This window comes from Osmerus eperlanus, chromosome 18 (assembly GCF_963692335.1).
Source record: "Osmerus eperlanus chromosome 18, fOsmEpe2.1, whole genome shotgun sequence".
NCBI lineage: Eukaryota > Metazoa > Chordata > Actinopteri > Osmeriformes > Osmeridae > Osmerus > Osmerus eperlanus.
The window spans coordinates 10156076-10178824 of record NC_085035.1 but is presented as its reverse complement, the minus strand read 5'-3'; the positions used below and the strand labels follow the sequence as shown (position 1 = coordinate 10178824).

Sequence of the window (22749 nt, the reverse complement as noted above, 5' to 3'; positions counted from 1 at the left end):
CATTGGGTGTGCTCAAGCCTTCAGCGAGAGCACAACCTTTGTTCTCTCACATATATATTTATTATTGTGAGAATGCTGTTCAGCATTCTCACTATTGTTTTTCAACTTCTTAGTTCTTCCGCCGTTTTTTGGCCTTTAACTCGTTCTTCATACTTTAACCGATTCCTACAACTTTTGTATCAAAACGTTCAGCTCCTTCAGGAGATGATGGCTATGACTTTTGGTATTTCTCACTTTTATACTTTTTAAGACATTAAGGTTTTTGTGCAAATTATTCTCCCATTAAAAGTAATGGTAAATCCTTTCAAATCATTAAAAAGCTTCCTCCTCTTTCAAACGTAACTACTTCAGCTTACTTTCAGCTAGAGACACCATTCAACCTTTAAAATGTTCACAAGACATTCAGCTATTCCCAAATGATTCAGCTTTTTCAAATGTTCAGCCAATTTTGAATTATGACAGTTTGAAATACATTAAAATGTTTGCTCCTTCTTGATTTTTATGAACGAGCAGCAAGCAGAGTGGCACACTCTGCTTGCTGCTCTTTTTCTGATATTCAACTAATTTGTCAAACAAATTCCTCTAACGTTCATATAGTTTAACTTACATAAACAAGTTACACATTAAAATGTAGGACAAATTGTCCTCTTTCAGCCAATGTAACTACTAAAGAGCTCACATTTACAGATTTTCAGCTATGAGCCTTGAAGCGAGAGCAGCCTTTCAAATTCTCTCACTAACTTCAATGGAGAGGTGAGTAAAATCAGTCAGAGAAAGCAAGAAGGAACAAGATTTTGAAACTGCCGATAGCGTCGTATTTCTGACCGCACAGACATATAAAGGACATCTCTGGTTTCGGCAGAGTCTTGGGTCTCGGAAAATATCCTTATATTTTGGATTGGACGTATAGTTTTGCGTCTAGGTCAACTTGTTTGAGGTGTGGATTCTAGGTAAATGTTCGTTTTTCTCTCTGCCTAGCTCGTTAGCTATCACAGCTGCGCCATCACCGTGGCAACCAAACAAACAAGCACCAGGAAAGCAAAAGGAACACGTTTTTGAAACTGCAGGTAGAGTCGTATTTCTGACTGCACAGACATATAAAGAATATCTCTGGTTTCGGCAGTCTTGGGTCTCGGAAAATATCCTTATATTTTGGATTGGACGTACAGTTTTGCGTCTAGGTTATCTTGTTTGAGGTGTGGACTCTAGCTAGATTTCTCTTATTCTCTGCCCTCAGCGCGTTAGCAATCATAGCTGCACCATCACCGTAACGACAGACACGCACCACTCAGTCTCTCACACAGGTGATTGGTGCGTTTACTTGACCATGAGAAACCCGATTACTAGCAATTGTTGGTTTATGCCAATAATACGATTACTCCGTTTACATGTGTAATTAGTTATGCGATTACTCAATAAACGCGTCTTTTTTATTAATCGTTGTATGCTCCACGGACAACTTGCACCATCATCCTTCTGCAACAAAGTGTCGCCTTGTCTTCCTGTATCGGCCCTACTGCTGTATGTTTCATTCCATCAACACATTGAATCCAACTAAGAAAGCCGAGTAAACGCATAGGCTACATCTGCTACTGCTAATACTATCCCAACTATAATTTAATCTGTTAAAACGAAAATATTCTTGTTACGACTAGCTAGCCTACTTCTTCTGTTTAACAGTTCAGCTTTCAGATTCTCCCACATTGTAGGCTATTTCAGATCTTAGCTTTGTTAAGATGATGCAGTTCAGCTTCCACACTGCCTCTTTTGTGTGACTCACACATTTTTGAAATTCATTTCAGCTTGCGGGTATTTTCTCATTTCTCACTTTTATACTTTTTAAAATATTAAGGTTTTTGTGCAAATTATTCTCCCTTTAAAAGTAATGGTAAATCCTTTCAAATCATTGTTGGAATGCTGCTCCAGCCCCTTTCAAAAATACCTTTCGGTTGCTTTGAAGCTTCAGCTTATAACTTTCTACTAAATTTTCACTATTTTCAGCTTTTTTAGCATGGTCAGCTATCCCCATTCAGGTTTTCAGCATTCTCACTGCTGTTTCGCAGGAACAGCCGTTTCTAGTTATTATTTATTTTTGCCCCCCTAAATCTTTGTCAATATTTGGCCTACATAGACAACCTAGGTGTCAAAAGTTTCGTCTTGGTAGCGATTGAGTTGCTTGTATTTTTATTTACGTTCCGTTGCATGGTTTAGGCTGAAGTTAAGTTTTTGTGGCGAAAAGTGAAGCTAACGGTGGCTAATTTGCTAGCCACAGTCACTGACGTTACTAACGTCACTACGTCACTAACGTCATGAAAACACGCGTGACTACCTGTAGCAGAACATTCGTTTCGCATCTGTTAACTTGGGGGATAGCTAGGCTAACTATAGCTTTACTGCAAGGCAGCTGCAGAAACGCCACAAGCAAAGAGGCCAGGATGATAACTATTTACTCATTTTACTTTGTGATGTGAAACACAATTGTGAAATGTACAATATTAGCTGATATTATTAAGGAAGTAGGCCCACATCTACTTTCGGAAACGGTAGTCTACTATTTCACTGAAGCATTAGCATGACATTAGCCTCTGTTGCCCGGGCAACACACACTACAGTGGTCTATGATGCATCTGTTTTCAATCGTTAAAATAAACATTCCTCACAAATACATTTTCGTTGTAGGATTTATTATGACATTACATTACAAGTAAACGATTTGTGGGTGAAATGATCATTACCTGTGGTTTCAAACCAGTGTTGCTCACTGCAACGCTGTAGCCTACGCGAGACACACTACAAAAACATCTACACAGCTGTAAGAAGTCAAACGGCGACAGAACATGTTCGGCACTCCCCTTACTTAAATCAAAAGTCTTTCAATAGGTGAAACTATCTGACTACTAAAGAATATATTGTGCTTATTAAAGTTATGCATTGTGCTTATTAAAGTTATGAACTTAGAAGTGTGTGTGCTCAGGCTTAAACATTGGGTCTCACACTGGGTGTGGGAAGCAGGCTGTTCTTTGTGTCTCTATCTCTTCATTTTCAGAAACAACCTTGAAACCGGGTGGAGACGGCACCCGAGCAGGTGGGACGCGTAGGCAAGAACAACTCCCTGATGCACGAGAGAACAAGCTCAACCCTTTTTTAATACTTGTGTTTCAATTGCACTGTATAAATATATGCTGGGGAGGGAAAGATAGCCAGTTGGACTTCGTGAACCAGCCCAAAACTCTGTTGCGGGTAGGGAAACGTAGACAACCCCAGAGCTCTGTACTTGTTGATTTCCAACTGCTGCATTAAAGCTGATATTATCGGACCTCTGCGACTCCAGACCACTCTTTCTAGAACACAGATTTGTGTCATTGAATTACCATCATTACATATTGGAATAGACACATAGAAAAAGAATCCTTCAAATGGTGACCCCGACGCTGAAAAGAGGGAGTCCAGAGGGTTCCGGCCCGACCGACGGATCGGGGGAGAGACCCATACACCGGTGCGAGGAGACAGACGTAATCGTCAGAGGCCTCAACATAAAAAAAAAGGTAAGCAGACACCTGTTAATTCAAAGTACTGCTATTCGGAACTGAGAACCAAATTTAGACGATTACTATGTGTCATCGTACCTAGTCAAACCAACAGTGGTGGGAAATCAACCGTTTTTGTGTTTTGTCCTTGTCCAAGGGGAGGTTCGAGTCCTTTCCAGGGGTTAGAGTCCCTAAACTCGTTGTCCTTGTCCAAGGGGAGGTTCGAGTCCTTTCCAGGGGTTAGAGTCCCTAAACTCGTTGTCCTTGTCCAAGGGGAGGTTCGAGTCCTTTCCAGGGGTTAGAGTCCCTAAACTCGTTGTCCTTGTCCAAGGGGAGGTTCGAGTCCTTTCCAGGGGTTAGAGTCCCTAAACTCGTTGTCCTTGTCCAAGGGGAGGTTCGAGTCCTTTCCAGGGGTTAGAGTCCCTAAACTCGTTGTCCTTGTCCAAGAGGAGGTTCGAGTCCTTTCCAGGGGTTAGAGTCCCTAAACTCGTTGTCTTTGTCTTTTTCACTGTCTATTTGTGTGGAGTCAGATTGAGTTTAATAAAAATAGAGAGGAGTGTGGTGTGTCTTTTCTTTGTCCTCTCCGGTACAAGAGGGTTACAGAATTGAATTGATGTGAAAAAGTAATATTTGTGTGGAGTCGGGTTGAGTTGAACGGTATTTTAAACATATCTGTGAAAAAGTAATATTTGTGTGGAGTCGGGTTGAGCTGAACGGTATTTTAAACAGATCTGTCGTTCTTTAAAAAATAAAATAAAAAATAAAAAGATCCACTAGGTGTCCTCCAAGGACCATAATTGCCTTCGGTGCAAAGTCTATCAAAATTGTGAAATCACTCACTTTTATCAATCTCGTGCTTTTTTCTTTGACCAAGAAGTTACAGAAATCCCGAGGAGAGTTGGAGAAAGGTGGGGGCTAAAAGAGTCCTGTTACTTGAGATCTTACAAAGGTGATCCCAGAGGGTATAGTTCTGCATAATTATGTGAGTATTAATGCTGATAGATGTGTTCGTTTAGATGAATCCCAAGTTTGGTGGTTAACAAATGCGTGATCAACATTTGTTATAATTCCTAGCCAAACAGGGAGGGTTTTTTTTTTAAGCCTTTCCGACCAGAACTTGGATTTATAGGCGGAAAATCTGTGATGTGTGAGGGTATTCAGTAAAAATGCAGAAATTGAACCCCTGGTTTATAAATTGGTTCTAATACAATTGGAAGAGTTATACTAGAGCAAACCAGCTGTGTTGGTCAAAGAATGGTTTGAGGAAATGTATGTGAAAAATTATGAGGAAGCAATTGGAAAGGTATATGGTATAACATTTTAAGTCAAAATAGTAAAATCTAGGGTTTTTAAGAGTTTTGATAAAGGTATTAGATGTAATTTGGTTAAAAATGAGAAAGAGAACATAACTAAATGTACTTTTATTTGGAGTTTAATTGTAATTTGGTTTCAAGTTTTATTTGAGAGTTTTATCAGAGCCTGGCATACTGTTTGGGATAAACAGTTAGGCTGTGATAATGTTGTATTAATAAATGGTATTAGTGCATGAAGAGGATTATTATAACATTCAGTTCTGAAATAATTTGGGAACACTCATCAAGTCTGATTAATTGTGGTTATGATGGTTTGAGCTAATTGGCTCGTTTTGAACTGCAGCAAAACGAGTTATGAAGTTCTACCTATCTGACCTTTATAGAAAATATATTTGGGAAAAATGTTTGGTTAATAGCTACATTAAGAACATTATTTGGTCTATATTTCATTTAAGAAGCATACGGATTCTGGTTTGGCATAATGAAAAGTGCTTTTATCATATCTTTGATAAAAAGAGGTGTGATTTGGTAAAATAGAGAATCTAAAACAATATTGGTCTTAAACTTAACTGTTTTAAAAGACAGAAAAGTTTTTTTGGAGTGAAAGAAATTAGACTAACAGTTGATTTTCTAAAGAAGGGAACAAAGAAACAGATTGTCATTTCTAGGCATGACTAATAGGAGTTGAATATGGGGGCTCGTTATTAGATGCTGTTACATGTGTTTGCTCAACAATAAGAAAACTGAAGGGAAAATACTGCCTGGTAATTATAGATACAGTATGTTTACTATGTGAATTGAAGTCTTTCCCAGTCCTATACCAGATGCATAACACCATTTGAATTGATTTATTGGAGATCATATGTAATACCACAACTTAAACATTTCACATAGCATGATGAAGAGGCGAATCAAATGGTTAACCAATTTTATAAAAAATGCTAACTAGAAAAGAGATGTCTTCTGCTAAATTCTGTTCCAGGTGAAGCAGTAAACGAAAGAGTGGAGGAGTCAAACGAGGAGTTTGGGTATTGATTAAAGTTATCAATGAAAGGAGGGATCTTATGAAGACTTTAAAATATCCTGTCTAATTTCTGGTTTTTCTATTTGTTTCTAATTTATTTTATTTTATTACAATTCTAAAAGCTTGGCTAAAGTTGTATGTATGTGGTGAAGGGGGCCTGTGAGCATGTCCAGGTCTGCCGTGGATACATGGATGTCGAATGTCCACTCTGTGGAGTGACAGTGGGTTTTCCCCTATAACATCATTAGGGTTTTCCCACTGTGTCCAGTGTGTCCACACCACTTGGCCATAACGCTGCATAGTCTCATCATTATTGTTGATTTGTATGTCAACATTGTGTAATCGGTAATGGGATATTTTTTAAATTTGGGTTTGTTGTCACACCTTACTGTTCGCATCTCATTTGACTCAGTTACTGCTTGATCATGGGAGATAAGGTGATGCTGGGACTGTAACTCTTTTCTGCTTCAGGAAGAGTCAGACCGGCGGGTCTGACTACCTAACCCCTGTTCTAAGGCCCCATTCCCCTGGAGACCATGTCCCATCTGCCCCTATGCCCCATCAGACCTAGGAGTGGTCTGGCCCCCCTTTCCCCTTGAAGACCCTGTCCCACCTGCCCCAATACATCATCAGATGTTCGGGGAAGCCTGTTGTACATTTATGGACAGGACCATTCAAGGTCATCGAGAGAACCTCGCACGCCCTAAGGGTGCTGAGGAAAGGAAGTACGTGGTACCACTGGAGCATGTGTTGTGCTGCTCCAGAATCCAGTCATACGTTCCAGGAGTTGGTGGAGAAGGGCCAGGAGGGGCAGTGAACCGTTTGCTATTGCTACGAATGTGAGAGTCCGGAAAAGAGGGTTACGACTAGGTCAAGAGTGATACTGCTTGACCACACTAGAATTGTACTGGACTAAGAAGGTTTCCGCTATTTTACTTAAGAGTGTGCTATATCAATATCAACATGATTGTTGCTGTATCCCATGTATCAGGTCCCTGTGTAACAGGATCATTGTCTCGGCTGAGGAGAACCCGACGAAGGGGTTCCAAATGCCGTTGCTGGGGCTGGCTGACCAGGACGAGGAGGCGGTGGTTGGTCCGGGCTATGTTGATTGATCTCTGGTGTTTTCAGAGATCAAAAGAGGGATTAAAGAATATATTGTGCTTATTAAAGTTATGCATTGTGCTTATTAAAGTTATGAACTTAGAAGTGTGCTCAGGCTTAAACATTGGGTCTCACACTGGGTGTGGGAAGCAGGCTGTTCTTTGTGTCTCTATCTCTTCATTTTCAGAAACAACCTTGAAACCGGGTGGAGACGGCACCCGAGCAGGTGGGACGCGTAGGCAAGAACAACTCCCTGATGCACGAGAGAACAAGCTCAACCCTTTTTTAATACTTGTGTTTCAATTGCACTGTATAAATATATGCTGGGGAGGGAAAGATAGCCAGTTGGACTTCGTGAACCAGCCCAAAACTCTGTTGCGGGTAGGGAAACGTAGACAACCCCAGAGCTCTGTACTTGTTGATTTCCAACTGCTGCATTAAAGCTGATATTATCGGACCTCTGCGACTCCAGACCACTCTTTCTAGAACACAGATTTGTGTCATTGAATTACCATCATTACATATTGGAATAGACACATAGAAAAAGAATCCTTCACTACTAACTTGAACTTCATTGCCACAGCCTTAACTTTGTCAATCTGTTCATGAAAATAATTAATTTCAGCCTAAACCGTACAACGGAACGTTAAATCGAATTCAACCAACGCAATCGCTACCAAGACGAACACAGCAGTAGTCTAGTACTGTACTGTACAGTAGTAGAATTTACCGGGGCAGCTTCTCCACACAGGGCTATATCGCATTTTGCGTTGTTACTGACAATGATCGCTACCAGTGAGCTTTTTATGAATGAGCGATTTTCCACTAAATAAATGTCAAGCTTATTTTGGGGGCATATTCAGTTAGCAGATGGTACTGTTTGAATCGCGATTCCATCTTCTACTGCCGGGTAACGTCGTAGAATAATCTTCAAAGGGGGTTCTTTATTCATGAATGAATGCAATGAGTAGGCTACATGCCTGAAAATATCACGAGAAGGGAAAAACTTAAAATGACGTTTAAGTCATAGAGATTAGGTCAATTTTTACACCGGTCTGCCAAATGTATTCGTTTTGATTCAACGATGAGGCTGCCTCTTGCAGGGGAAATGAGAAGACATCTATTTCATTCTACACTTCACTCGTATTTTCAGTTGTAAATGAGCAGCAAAAAAAAAAAGCTTTTAAATCTATTTAATCTTTATAAATAATAAGTATGCATTTTCATATAAAATATACAGAAATCAGTTGTAAAAATGTCATTCAAAAACGGATCCCTGTGCAACCGACGCAAGCAAGCACACCCTACAATTTCCCCAGAAATTGTACCCTCTCTAGTTAAGCTTGTTTCTTAAGCCTATGCTACATGCTAATAACGAGACTGGAGATTACACTGAAAGTTTGCCACTGTATGACTGGCCCACTCAGCAGAAACATTGTGTTTTTAAAGGGAGATGGGGGATTTAGCTAGTCTGTCTGAAAAGATACAATAGCAAACTTAATCATAATTTTTTGACATTACCAACATTTTGACACCTGAAATGTCTAATGAACTGATTAAAACATATTCAAATTAACATACTTAAACCACATTACAAGATCATGCTTTACATGAAAGAAAAAAAATCTTGAAGGATTTCAGATGAAGTCACATGACTGAAGAAAATTGTGTGCATTCTCATACTGTATGTAAAAACAAGTACAGCGTTCCATATTTCCATAATTGCCAAAACGAAGTTCTGACCAAACAAGTTGCTTCCTCTTTTCTGAAAGACGGGACATGCCCAAATTAGAAGAATGTTGTCTACTAACCAGTTTCACATTCTTATTAAAATGTATAACAGTTTTTACAAAAGTATTTACATACTTTTTTTTGTTCATATCATTACTTACAGGACAGGATTTACAGACATGCACTGCCACCCGAGAGAGAGAGAGAGAGAGAGAGAGAGAGAGAGAGAGAGAGAAAGAAACAAAGGTCATCTGACAAGTAACAAGTCTTATTTATTGAAAATAAATACGGAGTTGAATAGACTTATCATGGAAAAGCCAGGAACTTAACTTGATAGATGAAACACACACATCTAACATCGACCCCTCAATTAAAATCAAAATGGTTTAATATTTTCATATGAGATATCCGTGTTTTTTTTTGCATATCCACAACAATTGAAATTACACAGCAATTTTCATTTCAATGTGTCCCCATCTGTCTGCAGCTCTGCAATGATAGAAGCTAGATTGGCCTTGGGAAACTGTTGTCTCCTCTGACCCCCCCACCACCACCACCACCACTACAGAGGGATGCTCATCACCCCCATTCCATGAAGACTAGCCTCCCATAGAGGAAATGGGTGATCATCATCGCAAAGTCAAGACTTCCTTCCTCTTCTTCCAACTGCAGTCGCCCTTTAAGGCCCATAGGAAGTTGCGTACTGCAGTGACTGCCAGCATCGCTGTAGAGGAAGGAGTGGAAGCTGCAGCCGCAACTGTAGAACCCATTTTACCTGGTGACACAGAGGATTACAGTGTCACAGACTTGAGGGTGGAAGTCAACTCAAACGACGAGGTGAATAAAAACGTTGAAGAGCTTTATTCATCAGTTAAGGCTTAATTATTAATTTGGGTGTCAGATGATCCTTCAAACCAAGAAAACGTGTGTTTAAATGCAGAGGGATTTTCAACTGAATTACAAGTTGCTGGTCAGTGTTTCAGATAGTTCTGCTTGGGTCTTGAGGAAGGAGAGTCTTCAGATGATGGATGATAAGAATCAAAACCCTAAAATCGGGAGCGCCAGCCAAACATCACCCTCGACAACACGCTCAGGAGGGTCACGGGTAAGCTTTCTACATCCAGGGTCTGTCACCAAGATCAGCAAGATCTATGAGATGAATAGTGAAGAGTCCAGTAAACCAGTTCACCAAGTCCCAGCACAGCCCAATCATAACAGCTGGGTCTGCAATGAAAAGCAGGAGTCTGGAAATCCAAAGGCTCCACAAATAAAACCATCAGGGACCCTCAGGAGCCCAATGAGAAACTCCTTTTTGTATGCTGTCAAAGAAAAGTCATCCCAATTACATGGGGACATGAATAAGAAAGCAATGACACTGAGTCTCTCAATGGCTGTTACTCATCCCATTGTCACAACCGCAGCAGTTTTGCAAAGCTCTGTTACAAGCTCTGTCACATCTAAACCTTCCATCCCAACAATTTCTCAGTCAACTGAGGTTAAAGCAACTGGTTCCTCAACCATGCTCAAGGCTTCACCACCCCAGAAAGAGAAGGTGAGTTTGTTACTAGTCTGGTAGCATGTACTCAGTTTAAGTTTTGGTTACACAAAAACAAACCACAATATCTGTATTGGTTTTAGACATATCAATGCTCCTGTTAGTGTAAGCATTCTGTAAATACAAAACCACACAGGATGAAGAATGCTTGCCAACTCAATCCCACCCAGATGGAATGATAACTGTTAGGTATCCGGGGCTTGTCTATATAATTCCTCAGACTAAATGGACTAGAAAGAAATTACATCTGTGGCATCTACTTTGAAGATAACCCAACTGTGTTTGAAGTTTACAGGCGTTTGACAACTAGAGTGAATCTTTTTCTTTCACCTCTTGGAAATTATATTTGTTATGGGCTCTGTTTTGGCTTTTATCAATTTGCTGTACCTCAACCTCAGTACCTCAACTGGAATTGAATCACCCCTTATTGTTTGGTTGTCAATTTTTTTTACTGGAGAACAAAATTAGTTACTTCCATCATACAGTATTTTCGGTTTATATTGAGATCATAGAATGAAATTATTTAATTCAGCAAATTCAATGATCCTGTCCATTTTACTGTATGATTATCAATGTCTGAATTTCAAGACCAAATACCCTTTTCTGACTAAATGTTGTTTTGGATTTTCTTTATTAAGTATGCATAATTTAAATATTCAATAGGTTTCTCATCATCTGTATTGATCTTATTCTTAAATGTATTTTGAATTTATGACTCCCAGGAAATTAATAACCAAACTTCCACCTTTGTAATTAATATTGGCACTGCACTCATTGAAACATGCCAACACTGTATGGAGAGGATGCCTCGTGAATGTGTCACAGACACACTTGAGTTGGAATTGGCATTGTTCCAAAGCGCTTTTTCCAAAATTACTTTCTGGATATTTGTAATTGCACCCTTTAATTACAGTATATTCTGACCTTTGAAAGTTAATATAATGCATATTTACAGCCATAAAACATTTTTCACAAGACAGGAATCTAAATCATATCACTGATTATTTCACAATTGTTAGATCTAGCAACTTCTGGGTCATTCTTGGGCTACGGTAATTCTAATGGAATTTAACTCAAATTTGTACTAAAGTAAATGTATTGTCTGAACACCCCCTAATATTAAGTACATATTAATACTTCAAGAAAACATATTTTCACACCTCAAGCATTAAATCCCTTTTTATTATTGTCCACTTTCATCTGATATGGACACTATTTATCTTCAACCCCATCACAGACAATAATGGTAGATGTCTGAAGATGATTTTAAAAGACATTTGTCATACAATCAACATTTACCTAAAGCTCATGTGTCCCCAAAACAATTCCTACAGTAGAAATCTAACATTTATGCAAAATCTCTTAATTATGCTACATCAAACCCTGAAATAGACATACAGTGCATCCGGAAAGTATTCACAACGCTTCACTTTTTCCACATTTTGTTATGTTACAGCCTTCCAAAATTGATTCAATCAATTTTTTTCCTCAAAATTCTACACACAATACCCCATAATATATATATAAAAAAAGAAAAAGATATTTAAAGATGTTTAATATTCTTTTGAGATTTGCAAAAATTAAGAACAGAATTATCACATGTACATTAGTATTCACAGCCTTTGCTCAATACTTTGTTGAAGCAAAATAAATCAGGTCTCTCCAGAGATGTTCAATCGGGTTCAAGTCTGGGCTCAAGGACATTCACAGAGTTGTCCCAAAGCCACTCCTTTGTTATCTTGGTTGTGTGCTTTGGGTCGTTGTCCTGTTGGAAGATGAACCTTCGCCCCAGTCTGAGGTCCAGAGCACTCTTCATCAAGGATGTCTCTGTACATTGCTGCTTTCATCTTAACCTCGATCTTGACTTGTCTCCCAGTTCCTGCCACTGAAAAACATCCCCACAGTATGATGCTGCCACCACCATGCTTCATTGTAGGGATGGTATTGGCCTGGTGAAGAGCGATGCCTGGTTTCCTCCAGACATGACGCTGGGCATGCAGGCCAAAGAGTTCAATCTTTGTTTCATCAGACCAGAGGTTTACCAATTAGGTTTCCCATGGTCTGAGAGTCCTTCAGGTGCCTTTTGGAAAACTCCAGTCAGGCTGTCCTGTGCCATTAACTGAGGAGTGGCTTCCGTATGGACACTACCATACAGGCCTGATTGGTGGAGGGCTACAGAGATGGTTGTCCTTCTGGAAGGTTCGACTCTCTTCACAGAGCAACTCTGAAGCTCTGTCAGAGTGATCACCGGGTTCTTGGTCACCTCCCTGATTAAGGCCCTTCTCCCCCAATTACTCAGTTTGGCCGGGCGGCCAACTCTAGGAAGAGTCCTGGTGGTTCCAAACTTCTTTCATTTACGGATGATGTAGGCCACTGTGCTCATTAGGACCTTCAACTGTCATTTTTGTATGCAACAATGTAATAAGGACAATAGGAATATTTAGAGCTAAAGAGTGTACAATGTATTTGTAAATTGTGAGGTGTGCTTGCGTCGGTTGCCACTGGGGCAGTTCTTTTTCTTCTTCCTCCAAATCTGTTGTTTAAACTCATTTTTGGGGTGCCATAACTTGTCATGGAAGGGAATTTCAAATCATGCCTAGCATCAGTGGCGATGTGTCCTGGCTTAGGTTACTGAAATGAATTTGCGCAACAGGAAAGGGATCCACCTGAACAATCAAAATACTTCATTACAGCTGACTTGGTTGTGAATCTGACACTAACATGCATAGACTTCAAGTACCTAGCTACTGTGATGAAGCTGGCTTGTTTTGCAGTGGTTTACACAGTCTCGCTAAACAGATGATCGTAGTGTTGTGATGGGCTCAAATAAACACGCATTGCTATGTTTTACAACCGGAGGATTTGACCAGAAGACTAGAAACCGTTCTGTTAGAAGAAGAATTTTTTTTTTTTTTAAACTATGCCTCAGGTTTTGAACCTACAACCCTTCGCTTAGCAGCACATCATCTCAGCCTATTAAGCCATTCACATACCTGGACTTTACTATATTCAGTAACTGGATAATAAAATAAGACGTTTCTCCTGAGGCAAGCATTGTCAGATTTGGTCCAAGCTCAAACAGCTGTAATTCAGTCATATTTTTACATATCAAGGTTAAACTTTGCAGGGTACTGGGCCCTGACAGAGGAATATTAAATATAGCTGCAGGCAGCAATGGCGGGTTCCTCCTCAACATTGCAAACCTTTTCAAAATGGACTTGACACAGACATGTATTTCCATAGCTATTGTGGTCTCAAACTAGCCTGGTCCTAACCAGACTCTCGTACATTGCATTTGTACATAGAGCCTGGGCTCGATCCATTGACAAGCGTTAACTTCCTTGAAGGTGGGTACTCTGTTGAAGTTTAAAACTATTGGATCTGCCCAGAGCCACTCTGGATCTGGCATAACCAGCCTTAGCCAACTCCTTCACCAATAATGCTAGCTAGCTGGAAAATCAAACGAACCCCGTGGGGATCAAAGATTGTTCTTGCTCCGGCTTTAACTTCTGGATATTCGGCAGCGTTGCCACAACGGACCGAAAGGCTTCGCTCGCATCTTTCTCCGCCGCCATTACGTAACTACAACTCAAACTAGCGCACGACATCAACGTCGTTCTCAGCCACTCCCTCTGTTCGCTGATTGGATCGGTAAAAAGTTTACCGGAGACATCTGACCAATATACCTCAAGCCCAGACGCAGTACAGAAGCACAATTAAAATTGTGCGGGAGTACGTAGGAGGGCAGAGCCAGGCTAGTCTCAAGCTAGCATAACTACATATGTGGCCTGGTAACATGTTGTAGTGTCTTCCTCGTGTGTGGAACAGATCAAGTCCCTAGGGCAATGTGACACTTATTTATGGCCACATGAAATATTTGCCACAGGTGCAAATTCACCCTTATGTAATTTTTTTTGCCATTTTGTAATATATTACTCATTGCTTATCACCTATACAAAGACATATGTCTTACAAATCAGTTTCGTATTTCAAGTCAATCGGAGCTACGGTTCATGAGGAGAATAATTTTGTTGTTTTGGACAAATCTTCATTGTACAGAAATCAAATTAAAATGTATTTGTATAGCCCTTTTTACAAGCAATGTCACAGAGGGCTTCACATACGCCCATATAACTGCCCCTCAACCAACCTAAACCCTCAAGAAAACAAGGAAAAACTCCCAGAAAAACTCACTAGAGGAGAAAACATTTAAGAAACCTTGGGAGGAGCAATTCAGTGAGGGATTCCACCCTCCAGACACGGTTGGTGAAACAGAGGTGCAGAACACAGGCTAAACATAGTCATACAGCAGGGATGTGTCAATGGGTGTTAAAACACCAAAATCCAGTGTTCAAATTGGGTCAGTTGGTAAATGTCAGTATAAGCAGAGGTAGCCACAGGGCTGGGGACTATGATCGGCGCAGCATCACAGGCCGGGGGGTGAGGAAAGGGACCGGGAATTCGCTGTCGTCCGTCATGGAGACTGGTTTCCAGTTGCCGACTAGATCCAGCTTTGGCAGACTGTCACAGATCGATGTGTACTGGCGACCAGGTCCAGCGTTGACCGACCCACGACCAGGCAGATGCTGACAGCTCAAAACCCCCACACCACAGGGGATGTGTGGAGGGGGGACAGAGAGAGGATAGCAGGAATTAGAGAATGCCAGGAGCAGCTAACAGTTACAGTAATATTAGAATGAGATCCCCACCGGTCAAGTGTGGACTAGTGCAGCAATTTAGCCGAGCAAAAAGGGTATTTGATGCAGCTCTAGACATTAAGATAGTGCCAGCCCCCCTTGATTGGAACATGAAATCTGTTCCAGAGAAGAGAAACTCTAAAATACGTTAATCTCATACGAATAAGAATGCCCCGTCCCCCGTCGTCTCCAACTAGTAACAGAAACAATAACAGTAAGAATATACAGTAATTATTTGTAAAATCTAGATGGGGTGACATGAACATATAGAAGCTTTAATTGTAATTTAAAAGTTAAATATGATACATATACAGACAAACACACACTTCAGGTTCACATTGAAAGTACATACACACACACTATAGCAGTCGTAGAACTGACTAAACAAGAACGTTTTTAACCCAATTTTGACTGTCGAAACTGTATCAGCCTCCTTAATTGAGACAGGTAATTTGTTCCAGAGAAGAGGTGCTCTATATGAGAAAGCCCTGCCTCCAGCAGTTTATTTCTTTATTAGGTCTAGTCAGTAGGTCTATAGAAGGAGCTATTGAAATTGTCTGATAAACATTCAAGGGTCTGACAGATGCAGTTATCCTGGCAAAACAGTTATTGTTCGTTATTTATTGACAGGGCACGGTCCAAGTATTGCAAAAATTAGAGAAGTGTAGCCTATTAGTTTGGAACTTCTAAGCTTGAAGCTACGATCTCTGCTTGCTGTCCTGTTTATCCTGCTCTCAAATGTTTGCTCCCTGAACAATAAATTGGGCTGTGGCTTGTGTGTTTACATCAACACGAAATGGTGCTATAGTTTCTAATTGGGCTAGGCTACTGCTCATCGCTGGTGGAGTTTATGACTGTTGTGTTCACACTTGTAGTTCGGTTCTCTTGGATCTCTTGGTCCGGACCATTTATTATAGCGTATTGTCTTAGTTCGCTAACAGAGCAACCGCATCAAAGTTAATTTTCATCAAACAAAACCTGCCAAGTGTGAACGCACCCTTAGATCCAGACAATTTTATTTACCATTCTAATGGTAAATAAGCCCCCACCTCGGCTAGGCTACTAAAACCACAACTCTGTTATTCTATTCCCCGCATACAGTAAGTTAAATGAAATGTATTCTTGAGCTGTAAGTAGTCCATCAGAATGGAATACTTGGAATGTTGGGTAAATGGATTTGAGTAAGCTACACCACTGAAAGGAACTGTTGAGACCAAATGCACTGATTCACTATGCGATCGATCATTAGGGGGGATGGGATCGCATCTTTGAAAGATGCATCCACGGGTTACCATCTCAACAAAAAAAACAAGTCCTGTGCACAATGTAGTAGGCTACCCAAGATTAGACAACTGTGAGAATATACAACCAGCACTGCTCTACACACACACAAACACACACAGGACTCAACCACTCTAAAAAACTCATGGACACACTTAAAGTGCAAACTACTGCGCAATATTTATATTTGTTTATTCATATTTGGTCTCCATATGCAACTGCTGTTATCTTTTAAAATCTTTTTTATAATATCTCGTACTTACTTGATTGATGTATACTTCTGTCCACTTTGCTGCTGCAATGCGCGAATTTCCCCATTGTGGGATGAATAAAAGTATATCTTATCTTGTTAGCCTATTAATTCTAATTAGTCCGTAGATGTAAAGGGAACAAAACTTAGGCTATTCTAAATAATCTGTCAGGCTAGTTGTAGTAGATATTGATTTATCAAATGCAACTCTCGTTTTACATGCGCTACTGCCCTTGCGTAACCCGCCATCTACACTTGAAACTGGAGTCCCAATGTTACAGTAATAGTCTATATAAAATACCAAATTACACATTCTCAAACAATATTATAATATTTCGGACATATTATCCACTGGGTCTTGTCATTCCAAAAGTTGTTAAAGTGAATAGGCTAAGCATCAACAGGCTAACATCAAATCTATAGCCTAGAATATCCAAACAATTCGCTCTAATTTTTGCAATACTTGGACTGTGTTCTGACAATAAATGAATAACATTACATGTTTTGCCAGTATAACTGGATCTAATTAGACCATTGAATGTTTATGATGTCCCTGTGTGCTTGTTTATACTTTTGACTGGGGACAACAACACGATCTTGTCAGCCGACTATAAAATGTTGATATGTCGGGCTACTAGACCAACTGCAGTCTAGCCTAACCCGCAACATGTTTGACATTCTTTAGCCAATAAATTAAATTTTGCTGAATGATTAAAGGGCTAGACAACAAACTCGCCAATGAAATAATCACTGACTAACAACACGGAAATAAATGACAGATTGCCGAAGACACGTTCATTTTAATACCGTCCCTTTGCTCCGTGCAACAAGCACCATCTAGAGATCATTACATGTCAGTAACATCGTCCCTGTCTGTAGACTCATGGGTCAATTTGACCCCTAATGGCGCTAATGGCTCGGCGCATCAAGGGCCCAATTGTAACGATCTGAAACGCAAGTATCAAACGCGAAACGCAAGTAACTTTGTGGGCGGGACTCCGGCGCTGTTGCTATTATACCGGCGGGATAAATGACTCTTGCGCCCGACGCAAATCTAAAATGAGTTGGTCTGAAGTAACTACATTACTCATAGGTGTGGTTTGGGCGTAACGTGCAATAAACCAATCAGAGCGTCATCTCACATTCGCTTTAAGAGCAGGCGTGCTTGTTCCATGGCAGATTGCTATTATAATGGCGGATTTGCCAGGCGCACGCCAGGAGCGGTTCACAGCCAAAGAGACTGACGTTCTCGTCAGGGCCGTAAAAGATGAAGTGACATTGTATGGGGATGGGAGAAGAAACCCAACCAAATTAGCTTCGGTTTAACAGACGTGGGAGGAAATTGCCACAATTGTTACAAATGTCACATACATAGAGATTTCTCATGAAAATCTTTAAATCATTGATATGAAAGAAATGTAACAAAGCCATACAATAAATCAAAACAATGTAACGCAGCTTCGCAGGAAGAAGACCCTGGCCTCGTCAGCAGTGCGCACGGGCCAAGCATGCGCCCTTAAAATAGCATCTGAATAACGCGCCACTGACTTTAGACTACGTTTTTCCTGGACTGTGGCGGAATTGTTTTCTGAAACTGCAAAATAGCACCAAGGAACGTTTGCACCGGAACACGCCTCCTCTTTTCGCTGAACCGGCCCCGTGAGTGCAAGTTCGTTCCCTAATTTACCGAAGTGCGTCTGTGAAGGGAAAAGTCTGCTGTATCGAGTGCAAAATAAGAATGATACATGCGTCGGTGTACAAAGTCAATTGCACTGGCTGCAAGATAGGGCCCCTAGTGTTAAAAAATGTACAGTTTAGGTCCTTCTTTGTTGAACAAAGGCAGCTGATGTCACGAGACATTAGCTCCCAGGAGCAAGTGTAATGACCTGGTGTATTTTCATGGTTTACGGCACTGCCTCGACCTGGCACCGCGATCGGCTCACGCTAACTACTCCTTCTTCCTGAAAGATAACCAAGTCATTCTTGGTATCTACACAAAGCTAACATAATAAAACAATCATTCAACTATATTTTGTAACTGTACCAAGATGTCCAGAACAATATTTGAACAATCCTATGAACCAGCCAGAGACCAGTTCACACCTTTGGTAGGTGTGAAGGAAGGAGGGGGAGTTGAGAACCCAGCTTCATCCAATCAACTTCTGACTCCAGACAGGTCCTCCTTCTACCTCTGAACTGTATAAAACTCTGAGATGACAGACGATCTCTGACTCTGAGTGAAACCAACCATGGTGTGAACGCCATCAGGATTGGCGTTCCAAAGGACGTCGCCAAGCTTCTCCTGGGATTCAACATTATAGTGTTTGCAACACTACCTGAACGATTCAACAGAAGAACCAAAAACGCAATTCTAATTGCGACCTGACTGAGATCCAGCAGACTCAGTCTCATGATACTGCAGCGCAGCCGTGCTTTGACTTCAGATTCTTCCAATGGGCCTTGAACGCGAACCGCCCTCAACATCATCGATCAACCCTGATCAAACGTAACTATGGCTAACGCTCTTTCCTCCCCGACATGGCATTGGCGTGAGCTCTGTTTATGATTTGTGAGGATCATTGACTGTACAATTTCAGTCTTTCGTTGTTAGACCATTTCATTCTGTTCATTGAAACCAATCTCTCATATCAAATTCATAAACTTTTTCATACTATCCATGTTTACCTTACTTGAATAAATTAATTGTATGATTCAGTGATATTTTGACGTGTGCGTGTTCACTAATGTTACGATTGGCTCTACACAAAAATTCATTCCTAAAGATGAGACTAATTACTACATATTAAACATAGGATCCCTTAATGTCCTAACACCAATATTAAGGTGGTGCCTCAAAACTAGATATTTTATTATAAATAAAGTATTTCTATCTTAAACTAGCAAACCCCTCTATAATGTGTTTAACCCGATAAAAATCCAATAAATAAATAAAAATGATTGCGTTGGCTGTCAAGCCAACATATTAATCAGTTGTTTCGAGTGATGCCGGTAACGCGTTACTCTAATCTGACCACTTTTTTCAGTAACGAGTAATCTAACGCGTTACTATTTCCAAACCAGTAATCAGATTAAAGTTACTTGTCCAAGTCACTGTGCGTTACTATTTTGTCATTAATAGTAAAATATATATTTGATTTCTTCTTGCGTCTCTGGGAGTTAAGCCTATGCGACAATTAAGTCACGTTTTCAGCCACGAGGGTCACGTCACGTGTATATACATAGACCTACCACTCAGCGACACAAACAACAACGTAGCAGGAGAGAGAGAGATGCGCATTTTCGAGTTGGGAATACAATCACTATTTTGAGTATTTGTCAGCTAAAGATGGAAATATCAAGGTTTGTTGTACACTCTGTGCTGGTGGCGACAAAGTGCTATCAAGCTACAAAAACACGACATCAAATTTGAAGAAACATTTGGAGTCGCAGCACTGCACAGTCAAACTTATAGAGACGGTTGTCAATAGGTGTGTTCGAACGCACCTATTTTTATGTTGAGGCGGCGGGGGTGTTGTCGGCAGCTGCTGAATGTAACTAATAAAGTAACTTGTAATCTAACTTAGTTACTTTTAAAATCAAGTAACTTGTAAAGTAACTAAGTTACTTTTAAAATCAAGTAACTGTAACGTAACTAAGTTACTTTTTCAAAGTACCTGTGGCAACACTGGTTGTTTCTAAACATTGTGTCTGAGCTGTGTCTGGTCAGCTGAGACATTTTGGAAGATATTTTGGAATAACGCAATCATCGAAGTTGAGTAGCATAGGCATACATGGAGTTGTATGACCAACAGCACATAGCCTATTTTACAAAAAGTAGCCCACGGCAAAAAAGACAAATGTTGCCACATTACATTGGGATGCTGTTGCGACCGCTGTTGGAATAACAAGTTGCCTAAATATAGTCAGATGGCTGAACGGTTAGGGAATCGGGCTAGTAATCAGAATGTCGCTGGTTCGATTCCTGGCCGTGTCAAATGACGTTGTGTCCTTGGGCAAGGCACTTCACCCTACTTGCCTCAGGGGGAATGTCCCTGTACTTACTGTAAGTCGCTCTGGATAAGAGCGTCGACTAAATGTAAATGTCAGCTTCAAATGTGAAAAAGGAAAGCTCAAAAGCTTGGTGTCTGGCACAGGGAAATGTGCGTCAAGTGTGAACAGCCTCGCGCCATTCGTAGCCGATCGTGGCAAAGGTAATGTGTATGTAAGCAATAACTGTATTTATCTAATTACATCTATTTGATGTTAAAAGTATTTGAAGCATAAGTCAATCAAACATACAGAAGCATGTATAGCAACTTCATATTTGAAAGATTCAACAACAGTCTATACAGGTAAAATACAAGGCTTGGTTGCAGCAGAGCGAGTATAAAATAAGGGTACGTGACTATAAAGACCCTATTTACTTATTTTCTCAAGATAACAAAAAAAAAAGTAGCCTATACCATTCAAAAAGCCACTGTCCAAACTGGAGCTAGGTTAATGACTCACAATTTAAGATAAAGTAGACGTGGAGGTCCACGGTAATAAATCCAACAAAATTGCATCTATTAGGCCTATGCATTAACGTTTGACAAAATATTCTATGTGGCTTTTCAGTGCGAACAAAACATATTCCATTACCACAGAGGTCAGGGCGACAGGTCTGTTGTCATTAAGTCAGGTTGGCCTTGATTGGTGTTGAAGATGTTTGTGAACACCGGAGACAGCTGGTCAGCACAGTGCTTGAGGGTGGCTGGAGGGACAGATTCTGGCCCAGCTGCTTTGCGGGGATTCTGCCTCTTCTGTTAATTTCTCCCTCCTGAAAGGAAAGAGTTGTCTCAAATTCTTATTTACAGTGATGGCCTGGCAAAAAGTACAAGGGTTAGGGTTGAGGGAGAGGGGGCTATGGAAGAAAAATGTGGTTAAAAAACACAACGGCACACAACCACAGCAGTACAGACATACAGAAAAAGCAAAAGAGCAACAACAAAAAACAAGCAGGTTAAACAAAGCAGGGCATTAGTAGCATAGGGAGTCAGAGGGGATACAAATGTTAAAAGCACAAAAAGAACAAAGCAAGACACAGAGATTATTTACATTAAAAAACAACCACAATCAAGACATAGACTGACACTGGCAGGTACGAACAAAGGATACAGGCAGGTGAGAAAAAAAGTATCTGTGGTGGAGGGGGCGGGCAGTCCAATTGTCTTTCAAATTGACAGTAGAACCGTTGGCCAGGCGAGAGTTGTTAATGGGGTGGGGGGCTCTGAGCTTGTAGTTGGTGATCTGCCTAAAGGCCGAAATATGCTTATGCATCTCCGTTTACGGATGGGCGGGCGCACGGATACAGACGGATAAACTTCGTTTATGGTTCTCCGTAGGCTGTGGGTGCTGAAAACAATTCACCGCCAGAAGAGTAGGTGGCGCAACGTTTTTTTGTAAGTCGTCGTCGAGTGTTTATTTACCTAGGTTATCGAGAAGTCGGAGCAAATTTACAAATTAGCCGTTTCATCAATAAAATACGTACATTTTCAGCAACTACACTGCCCATTTCTCGTCACATTTTAATTCAGATGCTGATTTACATGTACTGTTGAAGCTGAAATATGAATTCTAAAAACTTACAGCAATGGCGGTCAAAGGATTCTGTTCGTCCTGTTTATCACGGCAACCCCGCCCCTGACGCAAGCGGTTCTTAATACTGATCACAGCCAAGGGGGTATCCGTAACTATCCGAAATTACGACGGATAGTTAGAAAATTCAGGAGGTGCACGTCAAGGTGTCCGAGGCTGTCCGAGGGCTGACGGAGAGCTCGTAGAGGGCGTTCCACGGAGACGAGGGCGTTCCCATGTGTCTGTTTTTCGAAAAACGCAGAAGCATATATCGGCCTTAAGCCCTCTAGACAGAAGCAGAGTCGTTAGCTGAGAATTGGTGTTTTAGTCTCTCAGAGTGCAGTCGTTAAGCCTCTTTCACCACCTTGCTAAACCTGTTTTCGAAACCTTGAATATTTCTCTGCTCTCATTCCTAAATGCTTCCTCCTTGTCCAAGCTCAGCCTTCTGAGTTTTGCTGTGAACCAGGGTTGGTCATTGTTGGTATACAGCAGTCCTCATGAAGCTGATGTATGATGTCAGTCACTGTCAGCTCATACAGACTATTGGTAGAAGTCGTGAACACATCCCAGTCAGTACAGTCCAAGCAAACCTGCAGATCCTCCATAGCCTCACTGGTCCACTGTTTCGATGTCCTCATAGCAGGTTTACAG

General features: G+C 40.7%; 1 protein-coding gene across 2 annotated transcripts in view; it reads left to right on the top strand.

Moving 5' to 3' along the window:
• Positions 1-9431: 9431 nt before the first annotated feature.
• The window catches only part of psd3l (pleckstrin and Sec7 domain containing 3, like), a 189765-nt gene continuing 176447 nt past the window's right edge, over positions 9432-22749 (top strand). For both annotated transcript variants that reach the window (XM_062484652.1, XM_062484651.1), the window contains exon 1: positions 9432-10251. In XM_062484652.1, the coding sequence (XP_062340636.1) occupies positions 9634-10251 (618 nt within the window). In that variant the 5' untranslated portion in view covers positions 9432-9633. The remainder of the gene's footprint in view (positions 10252-22749) is intronic.